This window comes from Gadus chalcogrammus, chromosome 9, assembly GCF_026213295.1.
Source record: "Gadus chalcogrammus isolate NIFS_2021 chromosome 9, NIFS_Gcha_1.0, whole genome shotgun sequence".
In the NCBI taxonomy this organism is placed as follows: Eukaryota; Metazoa; Chordata; class Actinopteri; order Gadiformes; family Gadidae; genus Gadus; species Gadus chalcogrammus.
Window position 1 is genome coordinate 13,530,028 of NC_079420.1, and position 22,623 is coordinate 13,552,650.

General features: G+C 44.2%; 1 protein-coding gene across 1 annotated transcript in view; it reads left to right on the top strand.

The window, feature by feature from the left end:
• LOC130389150 (metabotropic glutamate receptor 8-like) overlaps nt 1-22,623 on the top strand; it is a 100,180-nt gene that overhangs the window by 74,385 nt on the left and 3,172 nt on the right. The window contains exons 8-10 of the mRNA XM_056598821.1: nt 9,501-9,698; nt 18,279-18,418; nt 18,903-19,838. Of these exons, the coding sequence (XP_056454796.1) occupies nt 9,501-9,698; nt 18,279-18,418; nt 18,903-19,838 (1,274 nt within the window). The remainder of the gene's footprint in view (nt 1-9,500; nt 9,699-18,278; nt 18,419-18,902; nt 19,839-22,623) is intronic.

The window sequence follows — 22,623 nt, forward strand, 5'->3', positions numbered from 1 at the left end:
TGTGCGTGGGTTTTTGAGTGTGTACGTGTAACTTCCAGGTGATGCAGGAGGACAGACTATTTGTAATGTCATGTTGCTTGTAACTTTTCTCCAGGAGTCATGACAGTTGAATTACTCTTGATTTGATGCTTGGATTGCTTTCTCTCTCTCTCCCTCTCTTTCCCTCTCTCGCTGTTGACATACAATGTGTTGTGTTATGTCTGGAGTCTACATGCTGTTCCACGCTTTGAGCAAGCCACCCATCTAGCTCTTGTGATATCTCATCTCAGTTCCTCAGAGCCCTGGCTCTAGATTCAAACTGCTTCATACAGTTTAATAATTTCACCACCTAGCTGCACAGCGCCTTATTAATGTTTTAATAAGTATCATTAGAAAGTATGGGCAATGCTGCGGGTATCCAACTGTTAATGCTTAGCACTCTTACTCTGAGAAAATGTAATTGATGCATACAGAATTGTTATAATATTTGTCAAACGATATTTTCTTTGCAATGTTCGAGCATAAATGGATGCAGCCGATCCATTTATTATCTCTTGAGTCTTTATTAATTATTATCATTCTAATCTTTCTCGTTGCCTCGGATTGAGGCTTGTATCGTTGTGGTTCGTTGTTAACAGTTGTATGCAATGGATATAAGTTGTTGTACAATTGAAAGGAGCTCATGAGTGCCATTAGATTGATAGCTCAGCGTTTAAAATCTCGGAGAACAACTCGCCTCAGCTTCGCCTGCTGGATTTCCGTGTAGGAGTGGTGTGTTCACTGGGATGTGTGCGGAGGTCTGTGTTTATTGTTGAGTGATTATTATTTATGTGACTCAGAGATGTTTGTATGGTCATCAGTTACTGTTTGTGAACCTTACATCCATATCCCATATTGCTTGCCTTTTGTGTGTGCATTCTGTAAACTCAGAGCACCCATGCTTAATATTAAAGCCCCCCAATAGCACCAGCAAGAAACGTATCACACTAGAAATAAGTCAAATTGTGGAAACAAATGAGGAAATTATTTCAGTACAAATGTGCTTCTGTCTTAATTGAGTTAATTTTCTCTAACGGAAGTAACTTGATAGTCAGTTTTAGTCGATAGTAGATCCTTGAGTTGTATGGGTTGTATCTTCATGGTTGAATGCACTTTTTTTTGTTAAATAAATGTAATGTTGCAAATAGTTAATTAGACGCTGTTGATTCTGAGTTTCCACAAACCTCAAGGCCGAGAGACGGACGAAACAGACACCCCAGCCACCGATGCCCCCAGACCTGCTAGGACGATTCTGGTGCTGTTTGTGATCATAGTTCAACCCACTGAGCACAGTTTAGTCCTTTGTGATCTTAAACGTCTGCCAAAACAACAACCATATTGGTTGTTGAGGGTCAGAGCTGTGTTCATCCAGTGGTGTGGTCAGCCTGGTTGGTCAAGTCTCCTGGTGGACAAGTGGTTGTTCAGAATAATCCCGGAGGTGGTAGAGTGGGTTTATGACCCGACAACTCTAGTCCATTGGTTTCCTCGTGCTTGGCGGCTCCTTGAACCCAGGGATTCTCTGAGGGAGCGGATGCATATTATTGGATTATCCACACGAAGACCACTCAAGGCGACTCCACATTTTACGTAAATGTTCAGGTGCAATTTAACACGCGGGGGCTTCACAATGTGTTTTTCATAACTCTGTGCCAAGTAGAGCCACGAGCGCAGCACTAAAAGTTGTTAAGTAAGAGTTGAGGGCGTCAGATGTGGGCGTTCTTAGCTATCGAGCTCCCTGGTTCTCCACCACCTCATGGTAAACGGATGCATATTCTATCAGGCTGTGATTGTTTTTTAACGAGCAGTCAATAGAAAATAAGAGGGGATCCCTTTAATGCCTGATGAGCAACTTTAATTGTTGGAGGTGCTCACATTAACATACTCCTAAACACAACTTTTAAAAGCTTTTTCTTTTTTATAGCTGTTTTTAAAGGCCCACTGTTGCTAGTTCTGCATCCTTTACAAATCAGTTTATTTCCTGGTTTCTGGGTTGTTGTTATTTATCAACCAAATTAATCCTGGCTGCTTTGTATCGATTGCAACCGGGCAACAGATATGAATATTTATGTGAGGTTTTAACATAAATAAATAAATGATTTGGTTCAAGTAACATTCAACGGGCTTTCGTCAGTGGGCCGTCAGATCTGTTATCATGGTGTTCCCTCATCAGTGGATAGACAGTGACTTATCAGCGTTTTTTATTTACATGTCCATTTTTTAGATCGACACTTTAACTGATCTTATATTATAAATTATATCATAACTTATCATATAATGTCACATCAAATATCATATAATATCACAACATATAACAGAACACTATTGCATATCAAAACATATGATATAGGATTTATAGAGTATGTACTAAGATGCCTGTTTGTCTGTCTGTCTGTCTGTATATTTATCCATTCGTCTGTCTGTGTGTCTAAATCATGACCTATCCTACCATAGCATATGCTTTCATAACATATCCTATCATAACATATTAGTACAAGACTGCACCACTACATTCTGACCTGGTCCTATTGAAAATCTCTTCAGCTCAAGGCAGAGGGCAAGAGTAAAGGAGGGAGAGATTAAGTGTGTGAGAGAGGGATAGATATAATATAAGAGGGAGAAAGAGAGTGAGAATAATAATGAGAGAGGCAGGGGAAACCAAGAAGGCGAGGGGAGAGCGTTCACATTGACCTTAAACTGTCCACCTAATCAACGCGGGCACCTTTTGCAGAATGTTGATCTACCATTGACCTCTATTAAAGCAACTGTTAAACTCAAGAGAACCCAGCCACTTAACACATCATAATAATCCAATCTTACCCCAGATCCACCATCCAAGTTCAGCCCCTGACTCTAACTGCTGCTGCTCATTGTGGTTACTGTGTGTAGATGTTTTGTTCTAGTTGTTTCTGTGTGTGTCCTTGCATTTGTGTCATGCAGGTGTTATACGCAGAGCCAGCAGTGATGCTGTGCTGAATTTAAATAGCAGCCAGCCTGTTTGTGTGACACTAGGGCATTAGTAGGGGAGAGAGAGGGAGATTTATGCAAGAGGGGAGGAACCATGGGCTCAAAGATCAGAGCTCTGCGAAGCCTCTCTCCAGGGGGGGGGGCATCCATACATCAATCAATAATCATAATCTATTGATTAATTAATACAGTAAATATCTGAGGGCTGTGGGGTCAGAGGGTACACTGACTGTCTTCACCCCCCTCACACAGCCCCTGGGTACTTCCTTCCAGATAGAGTGTTTAAAAAAGAGGATCAAAATTAAATGAAACAGATTATAAAGGAGATAGTCATGCTGAGCATACATACACAAATAGCCCCGCCTCCTCCTCCTCTCTACTTTCTTCAGGCTGATGATGTCATCATCTGTTGCCCTGGTGTTTGATGTGGAAAGATCGCCTCACTCACTCACTCACTCACTCACTTGCTCACTCACACTTCTAACTCATTCTGAATCAGTCCCTCCCCGATTTATTTAATCACTCAATCACTCACTCATTCACAGTCACTCACCCATTGACGCATTCAACCCTATATGTTTGATCACTCCTTCATTCAAACCCATTTCTATAAAAACGGCCATAAAGAGATTTCATGATATGAGCCTTTACATAGTCTGAGGCCTGTCAGACAAGCGAACAAAGGCCTCCCCTCTGTGTCCGTGATATTAAGGAGCTTTCAGAGGCTCTCAAGGTCCATTGCTCTCCTCCGGGCGGTTGACCACCCAGCCTCTGTAACACTCTGCTTGTCAAGCCCACGGCAAGTTTCCTCCAATAGATTATCCTTCAGCGCCCATTGATTCCGATGTATAAATAGTGGGCATGCTTGGCCTGCTGAGCCTCAGTCCACACAGCATTGGCCGGGATTGTAGGAATGCAGCAGCAATACATCCACTGACCTGCTTAAACCCCAATGTTGTTCTCCGAGCTGTTGGAACCACGACGCATGGCTGCAGAATGAATTACAAGCAAGGTTGCGTTAATAAATCTTCGGAACCTCTGTAATCTTTGCCCAGGGCAACAGGAGTAATAATGTATTGCAGTTTATCATTAAAATAAAGTCTCCAAAGTAGCTTTGACCTGAAATCCATGGACAAAAACAAGCTGTGTGCTGTCCTTATCTCTGAAAACACGCATTTGGGTTGAGCTTGGGCGGACAGAGAAACATCCTCTGGATGTTCCACATATGTTTGGTCTCTTCGAGTTTGGTTCGTTCCCTCTAATATATCGTATCTCACAGCAAGGTGAATCTCCACCTGAATGGTACAGGATACAAGTACTAGCGCACTAGCATGGTATGTGTATGATTGATATTTTTCAACATACATTAATTTGATATATATATAATATAATGTATTTATTTATTTTTATTTATCTATCATTTGTTTATAATTTGATAAAGATGAATCGAAAATCGAAACATTTGAAATTCACTTGTTTAATGTTGGAACAATTGAGAAGGGATACAGAGAAAAACACAAAGGGAGCATGGAGGAAATGTTTAGTTAAATAAATAAATGATGATGTGCAGAGAATGATGGGGCGCAATAACCATGTCAGAATCCGCTGGATGTATTACTATAATTTTCTTTGTCCTCTGGCAGCCGTGAATTGTGATCATCTGGTGAACACCTGCAAGAACAATCTCTTCTGTATCCCCCCATATTTAGAGCTCACCTGTCAGGGCTCGTTGTTAAGCAACAACTGTTAGGCCTTTGTGGAGGCTCACCCTGTCCTCCTCAGTCACATTAACACGCATTCATCTAGGAGGAACCTTTGTCCAAAGTAACAGACGAGTGGGCCTGGGAACAAATCAAAGCATATAATCAGTATTGGAGGGACTGCCATTTTATGTTCCTTGTTGCTTATAGGGTGTACACATCTACTAGCATTTAGAAATGCAGGCTCTCCCTAAATCCTTAAGCTGAGGTTGTGTTCTGCAAAAATGGTTAGCTTTTTATTTTAGAAACAAGTAGCCTGTCTCTCTCTCTCGTTTGCTTTAGAAAGGGATGGACAAATGTCCGGATAGAAGCCGCTTCTGACTTCATCGTTGGTCCTGTAAAGCAGGAGAGTGACTATGGCCCAGCTTATGATAGTCGCTCTAACATGGAATCTATCTTTTTTATTCCAGGGTAAACAGAGCTGTCTAGTGTTGATCACAAGTTGTCAGAAAAGGTTGTTTTTGGTCTGGACTGGGCAGCAACTTGGTGGTCCGAGTGCCAAAGTACCTTCTCTCCTCCCTTAGGGGACACATAGTTGGGGTTCCGGGATACTAACACTCTGAATGGATGGGCAGTAAGAGAGCAAAACTGCTTCTATCTGGTCTTTAAAACATAGACAGGTAAGAGGAACTGTAGTTCCCCAAAGCATTGCTCGAGTCTAAGCCATCGGCTCTGCAAGAACGTCTTAGCCGTGGCCATCAAAAACGGTTTTATGTCCAAGTCTGCTGTGTATTTTCATTGAATACTTCCAGTTAACAAAAGAAAAAAGTCAACTTTTAATCGTGACTAATTGTTTATGGTGCAAATAAATATCCAACTCATCTGCAAATTCTGCATGTTCACTGTTACAGATGTGTAACATGTCTAACAGGAGGTGGATGAATTTGGCGAGTGAACCCTTACAAGAACCCATCTGGACGCTGGTTTGGACATCTGGACACTGATAAAGACATGCAACACAATGAGGGAATAAAAGCATGTGCTATTACTCTTATGTAATTGATCGTTTGAAGATATTCGCCACAGGGTGTTTGTTCAGTGGCACCGTCTAGTGTGGGCATATGTGATATCATTGTTTTGTCTAATTGCGGTGAAGGCACATCTTATCTCGTCCAATCATTAGACCAAATTATCCCGGGCCACAACTAGTCAATGAGGTCTAATTGACCTCATCATTCTAATTTAAGTTTACATTAAAAGCAACAACCCCAATCAGATTTCTGGCGACTGTGATTCACACTCCCTCGGGCATTCTCAAATCAATTATTTAACACTCGACACAACTTTAGCTTTGATTTTCTGAGCAAATCTGAATAAGAATGTGCACTGCCAATAATTGACATATCCTGGGAGGTCCTTTAAGTCCGGCCGTTCTGATCGTAGAGTTTGTTCCCTTTTTTACCACACTCATAAAATTCTTTGAGAAAAGCTTTCCATCGTGCTATATTACCAATGCTCTTCACAACCTTTCTTGATAACGGCTTGTTTATTTATTTATTGGCTCGGGTGTGTTGTTCAGGATCCCATGGCAACGTGTGCATGATATCTAGCCACAGCTCCCTTTGCGTAGATGCTGGCATTAGCTAGTAATGAACCTGCTATTTTGCTGCAGTGGTGCTGTAGTCTAGGGCACACGCCTTAGCACGCAGGGAGAAGACTTCATTAGGACATCAAATGATACTGCCTTTGACCATGTGTTTTATACTCAAGGTTACCAATAGTTCCATACTGTAGTCACAGTATGGTGACTACAGTACTGTAGTCATATAAAGTCATTCCAGTTTGGAGACTTTAGAGTGGTCTATTGTAGAGACAGAACTAGGTAGAAGCGGAGGGCTGATACTGTACTGTAGACACAGTAGATCCTCGATGGTATTACAAAAAAATAAAAACTCACATGATTCACTTTCTGGGCAGGGAGGGATCTGTGTTTCATTTATTCAGTAGTTCTTTGACAAGGAGAGTGCTGGGTAGTTTTCCCCCTACTGGTGAATCATCTAGCTTGTTTCCGCTGCCACATATCAGATCAAACATACAGTCTGAGTTTAACTGTAACTCGTCCTCAGACAGAGCGTTTTTCTCCTTCAGAAGGACTCCAGGTTTAATCCCAGCACACATTTCCATTTTTTTGCCCATATAAAAACATCCTCTTCGTAATTGTTCATGTGTGGATTTTGAAACCTGCTCCACTGACCATCCCCTATAGTCCTCCTACTGATCAAATACAATCCAGTTCACTTCTAAACCACCACCCTGATCAATGATGAGACAGAGATGGAGAGCAGAACTCTTCCACCGAACCCCACCGGGTCCTGTTGATCTTCAGGTCCTTGGCGAACTGGCCTTTACTTCCTCTCTTCATTCACGGCGGAGGGAGACATCTTTATTAGCCGGCTCCTGATAGTATCTGACACGACGTGGAGGCAGCAGATAAACGACGGGCGGCTCAATGATAGAGCATGTTAATAAGAAGGACTCACGTGCACCAACACAGCACATCATGGACAACCCCTTGTTCATTAATTTGCTATTCATGTAATTAGCCGAGCTAATGGAAACAGAAGTGTGTCTCTGAGCACAGGCACTGAGATGAGGGAAAAAAAGGTCCCCCCCCCTTCCCCCCACCCCTGCCTCCTGTGTGGAATTCGATTCATGTAAGCGATGTTTAATTGAAACGCTGGTGGGCGTGATGGATGGGGTGTGATGGAGCCGGCCTTCGGGCCTGGATATCAGACTTCAGTCGGTACAAGCATTTGATCTCCCTCGTGTGGCCCATCCTCTGACCTGCAGGGGAACAACACCGCCGGCTCCTCTGTTGTGAGGAGCGTGTCGGATGGTATTACCCGCTCACCTGCAGGTAATATTCAAAGATGGTTTAGTCTCTGGCTGGAACTTTGTAGATTACACGGCAGACGCTTGAAACTCTGAGTTGTGATGGTTTTCTACCGACAGATGTTTTTGTAGTTGTAGGGGCCTTGTCTAATTTAACATATTGTATTTTATTCTGGTGGCAGAATATTGATATAAGGAACCAGGCACTTCTGACAAAAATGTTACTTCAAAAACACCAGGCGTCCAGCAGTGAAAGAAAGGTCATATCACCTGAATACTAGAGCAGGGTTATCCTCTGGGTGCAGGCTATCACCCGCATACTATAGCAGGGATCTCTTCTGGGTGCTGGCTATCATCTCCATACTAGAGCAAGGATCTCCTCTGGGTGCTGGCTATTGTCTGAACAGCGCCAAATTCCATCTCCCGTCAGGTCATCACCGTCCACTGCTGCCGAGTCTCTAGTTTACTACGCTGGCATCCTAGGTTGCTGTTGATTGAAAGGGGATTACAGCTCTACGTTCCTATTCATTCAGAAGAACAGGGTGGGTGATGGATGGCCAAGGCTGCTGCTCGGGCCCTCAGCCTCAAGCTCCCCTCTTGGCCAAAGGCATGTAAAAGAAGCATAATGACTTTAATAATTGGAAATCCCTCATTAGGGCATTATGGGACTTTGTGTTTTTCAAATAAAATATTATGGATCTTTCTTTTTCCCCCCCGCGTGTTATTTAATCATTGCTAATGAGGCAGAACAAAATGTATTTTTTTTTCTCTTCGTGGAATACTTACAAAGAAACGTCCTTCATCTTACAAGCCTCTTTCAGGCTTTTGTCTAATGCAAAAACCGGTTCAGCACGAGAGCTAAATAGACCGGGAGTTATTAACGTTCTTTTAAAATGCAAGGCACGGACATGGAAACGAGATTACCATAAGAAGACATAGTAGTAGAAATTAATAATTATAAGATTGCATAATTATAATAATATCCGGCAAACCATTAAACCAATGTTGTTCAAATATCCCCCGATTGCTCAATTTTGGTGTCTGACAATCCAGGTGACACTAATATGTGATGTAGGAAAGATTTAAGACCTATAATTTCAGGGTAATTTGTTAGAAATGCCATTGCCATCCTTCAGCTTTCAGTGAATGCAGTGGAATGCTCTGAGAATGTCTGTTCTGGTTGGCTGGGCCTGCTTCTGTATGAGACAGGGCATTTCTTCCCTAATTGGTTTGGGGACTCCATCTTGCCTGTCATTCACAGGTGCACGAATGCAGCACTTTGCACTGCTGGGGGAAAAGTAGGAAGAGAGGGAACAGCGAGGGAGGGGACTTTAATGGGGGCTTGGTTAGTTTAGAAATCTTGCTCTCTTCTGCCTTTTTCTGTTCTAACCCTCTTGACTGCCCTTACATCTTCCTTCCAGCAATTTGAAGGAGAAGACCAGACCTTGAAGGAAGCAATATGATAAAGCTTGTGTTATGACTAATGTTTGAGTTTGAAACATCCGCTTGACTCTCTTGAGTATTGTGCTGTTGGCCATCATGACTAACAAACCCTCTGGTTCAGACAAAGAATGATTGCAGCCAATATTTACCAATCTTTCGTTGTTTGGTTCTGTCCCTGCGTCTTTATATTCGGTCAGATTACTTAAAGCACTCAATAATGTTCCCATTTACATGCAGAGTTTACATTTCAATTACGACTACTCATCGCACAGAAGAGAAATAGATATTTGTGGCATTTCTTTGCCCATTCTTATTCTAAAAGTTTCCTCTCGCTCTAACTCTCTCCTGTACTTCTGGTTTTGACACACAACCTGATTTCCCAACTGGGATTGACAAAGCGCATTCCCATCTCATCTTTATTCCTTCCTGCACTTTCTTGAACCATGAGGCGTTGCGTCTGTCCCCCCCCCCCTCTCCCGTCAGGGCTGGAGAAGGTGGGCCGGGACTCCACGTACGAGCAGGAAGGGAAGGTGCAGTTCGTAATGGACGCCGTCTACGCGGTGGCCCACGCGCTGCACCGGATGCATCGGGACCGCTGCTCCGGGCCCGGCCTCTGCGCCGCCATGGCCAACATGGACGGCAAGGAGCTGCTCTCCTTCATCCGGGCGGTGAACTTCAACGGTGAGGGGCGAGCGCCTGGGCTTTCAGGGGCGATTAGTCACTAAGGTTTCAGTTCGGGGTTGGTTAATGGTTAGATAAACCCAAAAGGACTTCTATCAGTTGAATACTTTCTGGTTGGTTATTAAGGGGACATATTATACCACCAGGTGTGAGTGTGATTAGCCGTGACAAGCCACAAGATTTTCAAGTTTTGAAAATCGGCCTCTTCTGCAATCACAAGTCGGCGTGTCCACCAAGATGTGCGCTGGATAGATCAGCCTCCAAGCCTACCCAGTGAACTGTAGCAAACGTTGCTCATCTATCCATTATACATCTAGGTGGAGGTCACAAGAGGCAGAGTTTCGAAACGGCTTGTAATGGATAATCACACTCACACCTGGTGGAGTAATATGTCACCTTTAAAAAAACAAAGTTCATTGGTTGTAGTTTTATTTTGGCTGTGCACCCTAGCTCGAGTGCGACGTGGGTTTTGATTGTTTGACAACGCCCCTCACACCTGCTCCAATGGAACTCAATGTGTCCTTTTCTTCTGAAATCCAACAACAAAAATCTTGTGGGTGAAAATTGTCCTGCTTAAATAGAGGTTTACTTTGTTTTTAATGATGCTTTCATGGTGTTTTTTGTATTGTATGAAGATATCATCAACATTATTCTTAATTGTATTGAATACATTTAATTGTATTACTTCCAATGAAAGATATAACTTTAGATTAAAAGAGCTGTCAGTATGATTTAACAGCTATCCTTTGAATCTAATCTGTTACACAAAAATACCGTTGCCTCTGTGATAAAATCTGTTCTGGTTGACAAAATAATATCTTACCTTCATTTATCAGTAAATTATTTACAGACCTCTTCATCCAATGATTCTTAAACTTGTGAAAATAGCTGCAAGATCATTTTAAATGAATATTGAATATCTTCTTCAAATAAATGGGGTCATATTCATATGAGGTCATTTTATAGTATCCTCATATTATATTATCATCCTATTAGTATTATCATCAAATTCCCACTATCCTAATAAGACAACGTTTTTAAACCTCTAACATTGCGATTCAATTAAGACTAATTTCTAATCATTTAAAACCATTCACAGACAATTCATTCAATCAAAAGCGAAGCAACCAAACATGATTGCCTCTGAATCAAGTTGTATTTAAACAATGAAAGCAACACACCAGTCTCAAAGCTCCCGGCTTTATTTTCCCCAAGCTCCGTATTTTCATATTTTGTGTGTGAAAATTGCTAATTGCTTATAATCAATTCGCTGCGAGTACAAACTTCCTAACCCAAGCAGTAATTAAAACCGCTGAGTGGTGGACCACCGCCGGCGAATGGAGGTCTCCCGCGCTGCATGCTGGGTAATAATCCCACGCACCACATACAGCCTGGGACGCCACAAAATATTTCAGCTGACGCATTAAGACCTCAGTCAGGGTGTCCAGCAGGTCCGCTCATTAGCCATCTTCTCCATGTTATTCCTGTCCTTCAGAGTGTGTTTTGATCCCTCCTCTCTAGTGCTCACTTGTCAAGGCTCAATAGTCACCGCTTTGTCAGCAGGACTTCAGAGATGCTTCTGCTCATTATTTTACACACGTCGATTATCTCCAGCGCCCTATCTATCTACATTTGACGATTTTTAGATTGAATAGACACAAGAAGATAGTGACCTGTATTTGTGTTAATATAAAATAACTTTTATGCATCTTCAAGTTGATTTAATACAGTTCTATTTCACTTTAAAACTACTTTGTCGCTTTTTTTGGTGCTATAAAAAGAAGCCAAATGATAAGGATAAGCTCTGCAAGAGAATAAATTGGCAGAATAAATTTGCACGTGCTGCCTTTTACAGGGAATCCTATATTCTATTAAAGCCTTTAGTTTCGGGTCTTTAGCCTCCTCCCAACACACCATGGAAGTTTCCTCCTTGTCTGAAAGAGAGATCTCATTTACACCACCTTGTCAACGTATCAGTCATGAGGAAAGCACCCTTTATTTCTCCTACTTCACCAGCGATTTTCAGTTTTAAGAAAGCACGCTCGAAGAGCTAGCTTCAAACAGGATAACAAATGTCTACACCAAGACACCATTTCCCCGAGTCTCAGGCAAGACAAAATGGAGCTCCATAAAAATATCAGAATGTGGAAAGAAGATATACCCGTTGGAGTTTTCTAAAACAAAACAAAATGAGACGAATCCTACACTCAGAGTAATGCACCGCAAACAGTCAATCCGCAGGGATTAGGATAGAAAACTGTCGATGAACACTGGGTTTAGAAGCACAGCTGAGTGCTGGGTTCTTGTGCTTTTGTCCGGCCATGGGGCAGCACAGTTCTGGCTGCTGGAGGTGTGTGATACTGAACCGTTTTTCATTAGCGCTGTTGTTTTAGTCCCAGCCGTGCCCACACTGTCTGACCCCACCTTTCCAATTGATCCAACCTCCTCAGAGGGAACTGTGGAGGATACCGTGCATGCTTTTATACTGACTAAGCCTAGCTCTGCATTGCTTTCCCACAGATCTTTAACACAAACAAAAACCAAACTAAACCGTATCCGTTACCTTAACAAAACCTGTCCTATAAAAACATGGACCAATGCATTTTTTATTTAAAATGCAGCATCACTCTGCAAGTAGAAGATAATGACCTGCCAACAAACTGGTTTAAATATCAAGTAAAAGCAAGTGGGACAGATTCTGTCCCAGTTTGGAGGAATATTTAACACTTGGTTACTCAGTACTCTATCGGCGTACACGAAAATGAAAGTGGTTTCATTGTTGAGATGATTATGTTGTGAGTATCGTGTCTGCTCCCCCGTCCCTGTTCAGCAGAACAATTAGAACAGAGGGTGCTGAGAGTGTATTAGACTAAATACCATTCATCTGTCTTGGTTTCCTAGCTGTTCAAAGTTATGGTTCATTTGATTTGTAACGCAGAAGTGTTCCTTCAAAACACATCTATAATGGAGAACAGATACACATGGATACCTAACCAAATAGCTGATCTACTCCCCCTCCTCTCGCTTCTGCCATTCCTTTCATTTAGAACCAGCCCTCCTCTCGTCTTTTCTGGTTTGCTTTCCCGTCTTCTCTCGTCCCCTCTCCCCCTCTCCCCCTCTCCCCCTATCCCCTCTCATCTTTTCCCCTTTTCTTCTCTCTTCCCCGATCCTCTCTTCTCCCCTTCCCCATTTCTCCTCTCTTCCCCGATCCTCTCTCGTCTCTCCCCCTCACCGCTTGTCCCTTCCCCTCTTCTCTCTCCCCCTCTTCTCCCCTTCCCCCTTTCGCCTCTCGCCCTCTCCCCCTCCCCCTTCTCTTTCTCTCATTACTTCTTGTCTCCCTCCTCTTCCTCTAAGAGTAGAGGGAGCTGATTTGAATAATCCCCTTATCTTGTTCACTGTCATCGGTTTAGGAAGAGAGGGCGAGAAAGATAGACATACAGAGAGAGAGAGTGGGCGTGAGAGAGAGAGAGAGAGAGAGAGAGAGAGAGAGAGAGAGAGAGAGAGAGAGAGAGAGGGAGAGGGAGAGAGAGAGAGAGAGAGAGAGAGAGAGAGAGAGAGAGAGAGAGAGAGAGAGAGAGAGGATAAAGAAAGCATGTGGTGGATGTATGTTTTTCTCTTCAGATCTCTGTACCTGGAAGGGATTCGTTTAGCTGCCAGAGCCAGGGAGCGTGTGAAGAGAAGCAGAAAACATTGAATTAGTGGAGGAGGTGGGAACCAAAGGGTGTTAATTGTCATGGCCGATGTAAACCCAGCACAGCCCACCTTATAACCCATGTCCCTAATGGGGGGGGCTGCTTTGTATGCGGGGCGAGAGTTTGTGTGTGCAAATGTGTGGCCATGATTGCGTCCTTTTTCCAATGTGTGTGTGTTCATATGGGTGTGAGTCTGGGTGCTTATCTGCATTCATGAGGATGATCTGTTTTGGGTCATGAGTGTATGTGTGTGCATTCATGCTTTCATCCAACATAGTGCATGTGTGTGGTACTGACCATGCACCCTATGCTTGGTTGAGCCTGTTAAACGGGATTTTCAAGGCATTCATCAAACATAAACACAGTTAGCCCTATAACCACTCGGTCTCTGCTCCCGGCTCTGTGCGTTTGAGCGCACGCGCGTGTGTGTGTGTGTGTGTGTGTGTGTGTGTGTGTGTGTGTGTGTGTGTGTGTGTGTGTGTGTGTGTGTGTGTGTGTGTGTGTGTGTGTGTGTGTGTGTGTGTGTGTGTGTGTGTGCGTCTGTGGGTGTATGGGAGCCATCATCCTGAATTTGAAACACAGTGAATCAGACGTCCACTGTCGGCACACACAGCGCCTCGACTGTGCGCCTGTTAGCCCAGGGCGCATTGCTAACGTAAGCGCGCTAGCCCCCCCGCGCCCTCATCGCGCCATGCATGCATGTATTTATAGCAGCGTTTGTGCTAATGTTAGCGGTGGCTAGGATAAGCCCATCTGTAAGGGGTCTTTGTATCGAGCCTTGTGTGAATGTGATTAGCAATGCGTGGGTGGGCGAGGCATCATGGAGATTGTTTTTGATGAGTTGAGACAAGGACCGATGAATCATGTTGTTGATGTTTCAGTGGGAGAAAGTTTGGGCTTGGGACTGAATTTGCCCTGAATCCTTGGGTAAATCCCTGCTGCTCGCCGCGATACGGGAGAGTGTATAGGGCTGAGAATATATGAATACATAAAGACATGTGTTTCAAAACACTGCAAAGACAAGGATGACGTGGTCTTTGGTACACAGATATCTGTTATAACAAAAACAAGGAGGATGAAGTCACCTGTGCGTATGAATACACAATTAAACGACGCAAAGAATAATACGAAACAAAGATGATAATGATAATGAGGTCATTGATCATGACCTTAACATGTGAGGAATTCCCCTACCTTGAACATAGGTAAAACTAAATAAAAGCTTTTAAGAAATGTGCAGCCCTATTGTTGTTACTGAAATTAATAATTTGTGATTTAATTGGAGTAACCCTATCCAAAAGGACATGAAGCATCTGTGAATGGATTACATGACAAGGTATCGTTAAAGTCAGACACCTCAACACAATAACATACCATAATATAGACGCAAATTCAATTCTATTCAATTCACAAATCATAATTACATGATTACATTTCATGGAAACAGTTTTTTTATTCCACCTCTTTGGTCGAAGGGGAATTGGAATTGTTCCAGTATTATGGAAATTGGACCAATTTCCAAAACAGTTGATCCACAAGCCCAAAATCCAGTTGAAAGGCTAAAAAATTCTGATGTTTCCGATTAGAAAAAAAGGGGGTGATATTTGGGAAAATACTACCTTCTTCTGTGTTGATCAGATTAATTATATGCAGTTAGACCTGTCAATTAAGTTATTGAAAAGATTTTGTTAAACATTGCGGAGCAAACAAAAAGCACTTAAAGTGCAGGACGAAACAGCAGTTTTGAGCTCAGAGCCGAGAGCTCCTGGGATCTGAGCAATTAAGAAAGAAACTGCAAAAAATACCCAAAACCCAGGCAACATAATACCCGGTCTAGCAGGTGTCCCAGTGAGTCTGAGAGGTTAAAGACACTATAGCTACCTCTGATGAAGGTGACAGTGATGATGCTGATGATGTGGGCACCCTGGCAGAGCTCACAGACGATGAGTACTACTGCTACTGTCTAAATTAATGTTCTGTCGCCCAGCAGCGTTTCACCTAACGTGACGCACCGTATTGCATGGTTCATCTTGCTCCAGAATGCTTGTGTGGAGACTACGGAATGGGTAATGGACTGCAGTTATATAGCGCTTCTCTAACCAGTAGCCACGCTTTACAATATTGCCTAACAATCACCTATCATGGACACATTCACACACCGACGGCAGTGTCCGCCATGCAAGGCGACAGCCATCTTGTCGGGAGCAGTAAGGGTGAGGTGTCTCGCTCATGGACACTCAGCCGGGGATCGAACAAGCAACCTCCCGGTTACCAGCCAACCCGCCCTACCTCCTGAGCCACGTGTGAGACACGTGAGTTCAAACCCTGAACATTTCACCCCGGTGGTCGAACACCCTAACCACGCGACTATCGTACCCTCGTACCAAACGGTGGCAGGGTTTAATGAGGACCCCTGTATGTGTCCCTCCTTCGTCTCATCACAATCTCAATCAGTGAATGAGGACCTCCCAACCTGACGCAACATCGCTCGCTACTGTAAGCACTGACAGCTGGCTGGAAGCAGCTGGAGGCATGACCAAGATGGGGCTGGAAACAGGAAATTATGGCGGCGGACATATTGTCAGCTGCAGGGTCTGGATGCTCTGCCAATACAGGAAATGAGGGTAGGGATTTGCGCAGGTTCAGGTCGGTTAGGAACAAAGCAGCTCCTCCGTGTAATTTCTTCAGCACCTCCATTGAGATGACGAGCCAAGCGGTTTGTGTTTGTGTGTGTGTGTGTGCGAGGGCGGGAGGGGGGGGGGGGGGGGGGGGGGGGGGGGGAGCGGGGAGCGTTAATATTTCGGAGTGCACCGCGTTATTGTGGTTATATCTACAAACCAGCCTTGTGAGGAAATAATGGAGATCGGCTTTCTGTTCTGACAGGCAGCGAGCATGTAACCAGATTATGAAGCTGAATATTGCTCTTGCGTTCTTTCCAACAAAAAAAAAAGTGCATTATTTTTCTCCAGTGTTCTCAACTTTTGGGTGGAAACGGGTCCATCTGCTTGGATCTTTCCAATTTCCTCAAAGGCTTCAGATGGAGACACCCGCTCCGGATCTGTGGGAAAGTTAATTGAACACTTAACACAGGTTAGCATAGGGGCCAGCCCCAGGGTCAGAGGAAATAAGGGAAGCCCAAAGCACACATCATTTCCTTTATTGGCAACGGCTTAACACAGATAGACGCTAACATAACATAACCATGGATGCCCATATATATTCATATAAATGCATGTCTTTCTATAAATGTGTTGTGTGTTTGTTTGTGTAATGAATGCTATGGTCTTTCTGATCCATTCTCTTTGTTATGGTGACCTGTAGGGTGTTCTTGGTTTTCTTGATCTTGACCTTAAACCAACTCCATCTCTTGAGCTCTCAATTCTCTCGCGCTTACATTTGTCATTTTGCCTCCAGCACAATATGATCAAAAGGCAGCAGGAACCTTTCAACCCCAGACACGGCCCTTATCTTGGAACTCTGGGAACACACACACACACACACACAGACATATAAAAAAAAGATGTATAGATATATATATAGACAGTTTGTTAATGTATAACTATATATATATATATATATATATATATATATACAGTATATATTCTACTGTTCTTGACAAAGAATCATAACTGTTGGGGTTTCCTAGGAGATCGGGGATGTGAGTGTGATGGTTTCCATGGAGATATATCCGTGGGACTCTGCCCTGTATCCTCATTCTGTTATACTGGCAGCTGTTAGCATACTGCTTCTGTTCCTATCGCCTGCGTCACAATAACCCCTGCCTGGACAACACCAGGGGCCGTATTCACCAAGCATTTTATCTTACCGCTAGGAGTGCTCCTAACTCGCGCTAAAACATTTTACGTAGGAGTTTTTTCTTAAAAGTTATTCACAAAGCCGCTGAGACCTACTCTTACTAAGGATAAATCACAAAGAGTGAACTAAGAGTGACGCGCCGTTGCTATGGATTACGTCAATTCTCGTGCACGAGTTTAGAAGCAGTCAGTTCGGTGATTGGTTGTTCAGACAAGCCCACTGAATCACCGAAAAACAAGGAAATAGCCTAGGCTAGTAATGAATTCCTATTAAGTAGTTATAGTGCAGTTAGCAGAATACACGCATGATGACAATTTTGTGCAGACCACGATAATGACGTTGTGGCCTGCACGTTCAAGAGAGAGAGAAAGCAAACAATAAAAATACGTAAAATTTAAAAGAAAATAAATGTTATGAACTACACAAGTGTTGACTGATTTGTGCCAAGGTGTTTACCTAAAATGTGTTTTCAAAGTGATCCCTAAATGCCAGTCCACTCGGTTCCACACGGCCAAATTTATTGTCATGTTGATCGCCATCATCATCATCATCATCATCATCATCATCATCATCATCATCATCATCATCATCATCATCATCATCATCATCATCATCATCATCATCATCATCATCATCATCATCGTCATCATCGTCGTCTGGCTGTGGAATGTTCCTCCGCTTGTGCTAAATAACGTAGTGTGGCCAAACATTTTATTTCGGGACTAATCGGATTATTCCTGTTAGTCTGGGATGTTATTGCATCGCGATTAACTCCACAACAAGTTTAATACCCTAACATTTCGTCTCGCAGGCATTTACGATTCTTTGTGAATAGGTCTTACTGAGTTAGGAGTCCTCTTGAGGACTTTTAAGCTCTCCTAGACTTAGGTGCTACTTTTAGGCCTAAAATACTTTGTGAATTGCTTAGTGAAAAAAGTTAGGAGTCCCAAATTTAAGAGTGACACGCCCATTATTTTTAGGAGTTACTCCTAAATTCGCCAGTTAGGACCTACTTTTAGCCCTAAAATCCTTTGTGAATACGGCCCCTGATCTGTGCTTCCTGTTTCAACAGGAAGTGCCGGGACACCTGTCACTTTCAACGAGAACGGTGACGCCCCCGGACGTTATGACATCTTCCAATACCAGATCAATAACCAATCGACAACAGAGTACAAGGTGATCGGTCAATGGACCAACCAGCTGCATCTCAACGTAAGTGCCGCACAACTCCATAGCAAATCCAACACACATCAACGATAGTATAGTGATGTGTGATATAGACGTGTTACACATCCTTAAACTGTGTTACACATAATTTGTGACTCATAAAAGTGTATCTTATTTGTTAATGTGTTGCATAGTATAAAGAAGTGAATCTATACCTTCTGTAAACTATACCTGTCTTAAGGGCTGATTATGGTTCCACGTCGATGCAACGCAATGGGGTTCACAGCCCCATTACGTCCATGCGGACCCTCCTTGCGTAAATTGGAACCTTGCGTCGAGGCGATGCAGCAGCAAGGGCTGTGATTGGTCCGCTAACTAAAACCCGACGCAGAACCAAAACAGGTTCACGACTGCGTTGAAGCGTCCGCGTGGTCCTTGCGCTGAGTCGACGTGGAACCATAATCAGCCCTTAAGTGTGTGTAGTACCGCACAAGTGCCCCGAGCTGACCGCTGTCGCCCGCCTCCCCAGATGGAGGCGCTGCAGTGGGCCAGCGGTGACTGGTCGCTGCCCGGCTCGGTGTGCAGCCTGCCCTGCCGGACCGGCGAGAGGAAGAAGGTGGTGAAGGGCGCCCCATGCTGCTGGCACTGCGAGCGCTGCGAGGGCTACCACTTCCAGGCCAGCCAGTTCACCTGCGAGCTGTGCTCCTACGAGCAGCGGCCGGACCACAACCGCACGGGCTGCCAGCCCATCCCCATCGTCAAGCTGGAGTGGAGCTCCCCCTGGGCCGTGGTGCCCGTCTTCATCTCCGTCCTGGGCATCATCGCCACCACCTTCGTCATCCTCACCTTCGTGCGCCACAACGACACGCCCATCGTGCGGGCGGCGGGCCGCGAGATGAGCTACGTGCTGCTGACGGGCATCTTCCTGTGCTACGTCATCACCTTCCCCATGATCGCCGCGCCCGACGTGGCGGTGTGCTCCTTCCGCCGCATCTTCCTGGGCCTGGGCATGTGCTTCAGCAACGCGGCGCTGCTCACCAAGACCAACCGCATCCACCGCATCTTCGAGCAGGGCAAGAAGGCGGTGACGGCGCCGCGCTTCATCTCGCCCACCTCCCAGCTCTTCATCACCTTCTTCCTCATCTCCCTGCAGCTGCTGGGCGTGCTCGTCTGGTTCGCGGCCGACCCGCCCCACACCTTCGTGGACTTTGGGGAGCAGCGCACGCAGGACCCCGAGAGGGCGCGCGGCGTGCTCAAGTGCGACATCTCGGACCTGTCGCTGATCTGCTCGCTGGGCTACTCCATCCTGCTGATGGTCACGTGCACCGTGTACGCCATCAAGACGCGCGGCGTGCCCGAGACCTTCAACGAGGCCAAGCCCATCGGCTTCACCATGTACACCACCTGCATCATCTGGCTGGCCTTCATCCCCATCTTCTTCGGGACGGCGCAGTCGGCGGAGAGGGTGAGTACCGTGGAGTTCGGGTTGACCATCGGGAGGGATTTGTGTTTGAGTGATGCAACAGGGAAGATGATGCATATGGGATGCAGCAGTGGAGTAGTATACGCGTTTTAAATTCAACACCATAGTCAGTTTATGACATATACGCAAAACAGAACATCTCAGCAGTGGCTTTTTTGAAGGGAGGGGCGGGGGTTCTTCTGTATGTCTTGAGCAATTGCGCAAGTTCACCCGTTCATACAGAATGGGTGAACGGGTGAACTCAAGATTTTGCATGATTCATCTGAACAAGAGAGACACCGACTGTGACACTGGATGGGCGCATCTCTTGTGCAAGGATGGTGTAGGGGCGACTGCACTGTGATTGCCTGAAAGCGTTCATGCGAAACCATTTCAGCTCTAAGAAGAGGGTATAGAAAGGGTATATTGAAAGGAGATGCTTTTCAACACACACACACATATGCGTACGTGCGTTTGCATGTGCGTGACTATAACCAGGCTGTATGTCCCAGGTAAAGTCACACCACAGTGAACATTGCTTAAATTGTGTTCATGTTGGACGGTAGTAGATCATACGGTTTAGCATTACGACCACAGCAGAGCTTTGAACATCTCTTTGAAAAGGGAACGGTGTGTGTGTGTGTGTGTGTGTGTGTGTGTGTGTGTGTGTGTGTGTGTGTGTGTGTGTGTGTGTGTGTGTGTGTGTGTGTGTGTGTGTGTGTGTGTGTGTGTGTGTGTGTGTGTGAGTGGGTTCTTCTCTCTGCCTGTCAGTGTGTATGTGTGCGCTCTTTTGAAATGTTCAGCATGGCAGAAATCCCTCAACCGTACCAATGATTTGAGTGACATTGAATAATGATGTACCACGTTGCACGATAGCAGCGATTGGTCACATCAGTCTGGTATCAAAGCCACTGGAATAAAGTCGGTGGGAGCTGGATCTTTGTATTCATTATCGCCACGCTTTAATATCCTCCCCATGAACCCTCTCTGGTTCGTAAGAAGAGATTGAGCATTGCTTTGGAGCCATAGATCAGCCTCCACAATTCAGGCTGCTACCAAGGAGATGGAAAGTTGATGCAGCGAGGTCAAATAGCCAGCCTGTAAGCAGAATAAATTCGTAAGCAAACCAATCTTTTGTAGCGTGATTCAGTGGCTTAAAGGTATAATGTGAGGCATTCCACATTCAAATATCTAAAAACGACTGGACCTTTGTTATTTATTTGTTATTAAATAACTGTTATTTATTATTGAACAAGGTCCAAACCCAGAGAAATCCATCGTTTTATTCAAGGTCTCTCTATAACTCCCGGGTAAAAATGTGAAAATAGTAATGAAGTAGAGATCTAATTATTGATCTAATAGTTAATTATTGATCAAGTTCACTACATTGTGCTACTATGAAAAGCGGCTCATGCCAGCCACCAAGCTAATGTAGGGTTGTCCACACATTTCCTAGACTTTAATTTTAAATGTATGTATTTATTTATTTTCCCGAGACTATGACCCCATCCTTAATCGATAGTGTTTCTCAAACATTGACTATTTCTTTTCCATTGTGGCCTTCCATTGTATTGCTGCGTCCAACACATTGATTCGTCTTAACAACACGTTGTAAAAGGAGCGTTAGTGAACATCCCCTCTTCTCTGTGCACACTCTGAATCAAAGCCCGATGAAGCGGGGAGGAAGGATTGTCATTGGCTCTTCCCCACAGAGAAGATGGCTTTCCGTTTTCATGAATAGAATCAGTCCGGAATTAACCAATCAGTATAAGGAATTCAAGAAATACCACAAAACGTACCCCTGTATTCATTTCGCAGGCACTTTTTTGTGTGAAAATGCGAGATACTCAATGGATTAAAGCAAGTTTAGTCCATTGGGAACATTGTGATCCAGCTCTGGTTTGATTGCGTTTTGGTAAGGATATTGTTCAGGGCAGGGTACTTGCTGTTTAGATACCGGTCAGTGTAATGCTCATCTTTAGGAGGCTGGATGTGGGTGTTAGGTGTGACAAGCCACTTATCGGGCCCAAATTAATTGATAACCCTGGACCAAACGCTGTTATCGTAGGCAGCGCAGCCTGGCGTTGTGACCCTGTGGTGAAGCAATAACATGAATCCTCCAACCTCTGCTGGATCTCCATGTGCAGCATTGCCTCGGTTTAATTACGTTTGAGGCAGTGTATCTTGTGTTTAATCTTAAAAGGGATTGTTACCATTAATTTAGGCATAGAAATGGGTTTAAGTATAAGGGATGTTGTTGATTACACCTTTTTTTCTAATCTCTATAAACACCTAAATAATTTAAACCAGGCTGTGGGTTTAAACTAGTTGCACCTGTAAGGAATGGTTTAAGCAAGTTTATCAATTATTCAGTGACCTACTTACTGATTGGGATTAACATTTTCCAGAAGATCTGGAATATCTACCCATTGTATTGGATTGAATATTGTAAACATATTAAGTCAAAGGAATTGGAGCCTGGATAAAAACACTAGAAGGATGAGAAAGAATGGCCTTGAGGGATTTAGCCGATGGGCAATGCAATTAGTGTGCGTGTTCATACTCGCGTTCATTTGTGTGATCATGCGCGTGCGAGAAGATAGGCCAATGCTATCTCTGACCGCCACAACAAGCCATAATACCTTTATCACAGGTGTATCTCATGCCGTTAACAATGGGCCTTGGCATGCCTACGGACACCTAATTAGTTTTATTAGCTACACCTGTTTTCACCTCTTCCACCTCTGATAAAAGGCCTCTTCCTGCAAGGAATGAACAGCAGTCCACA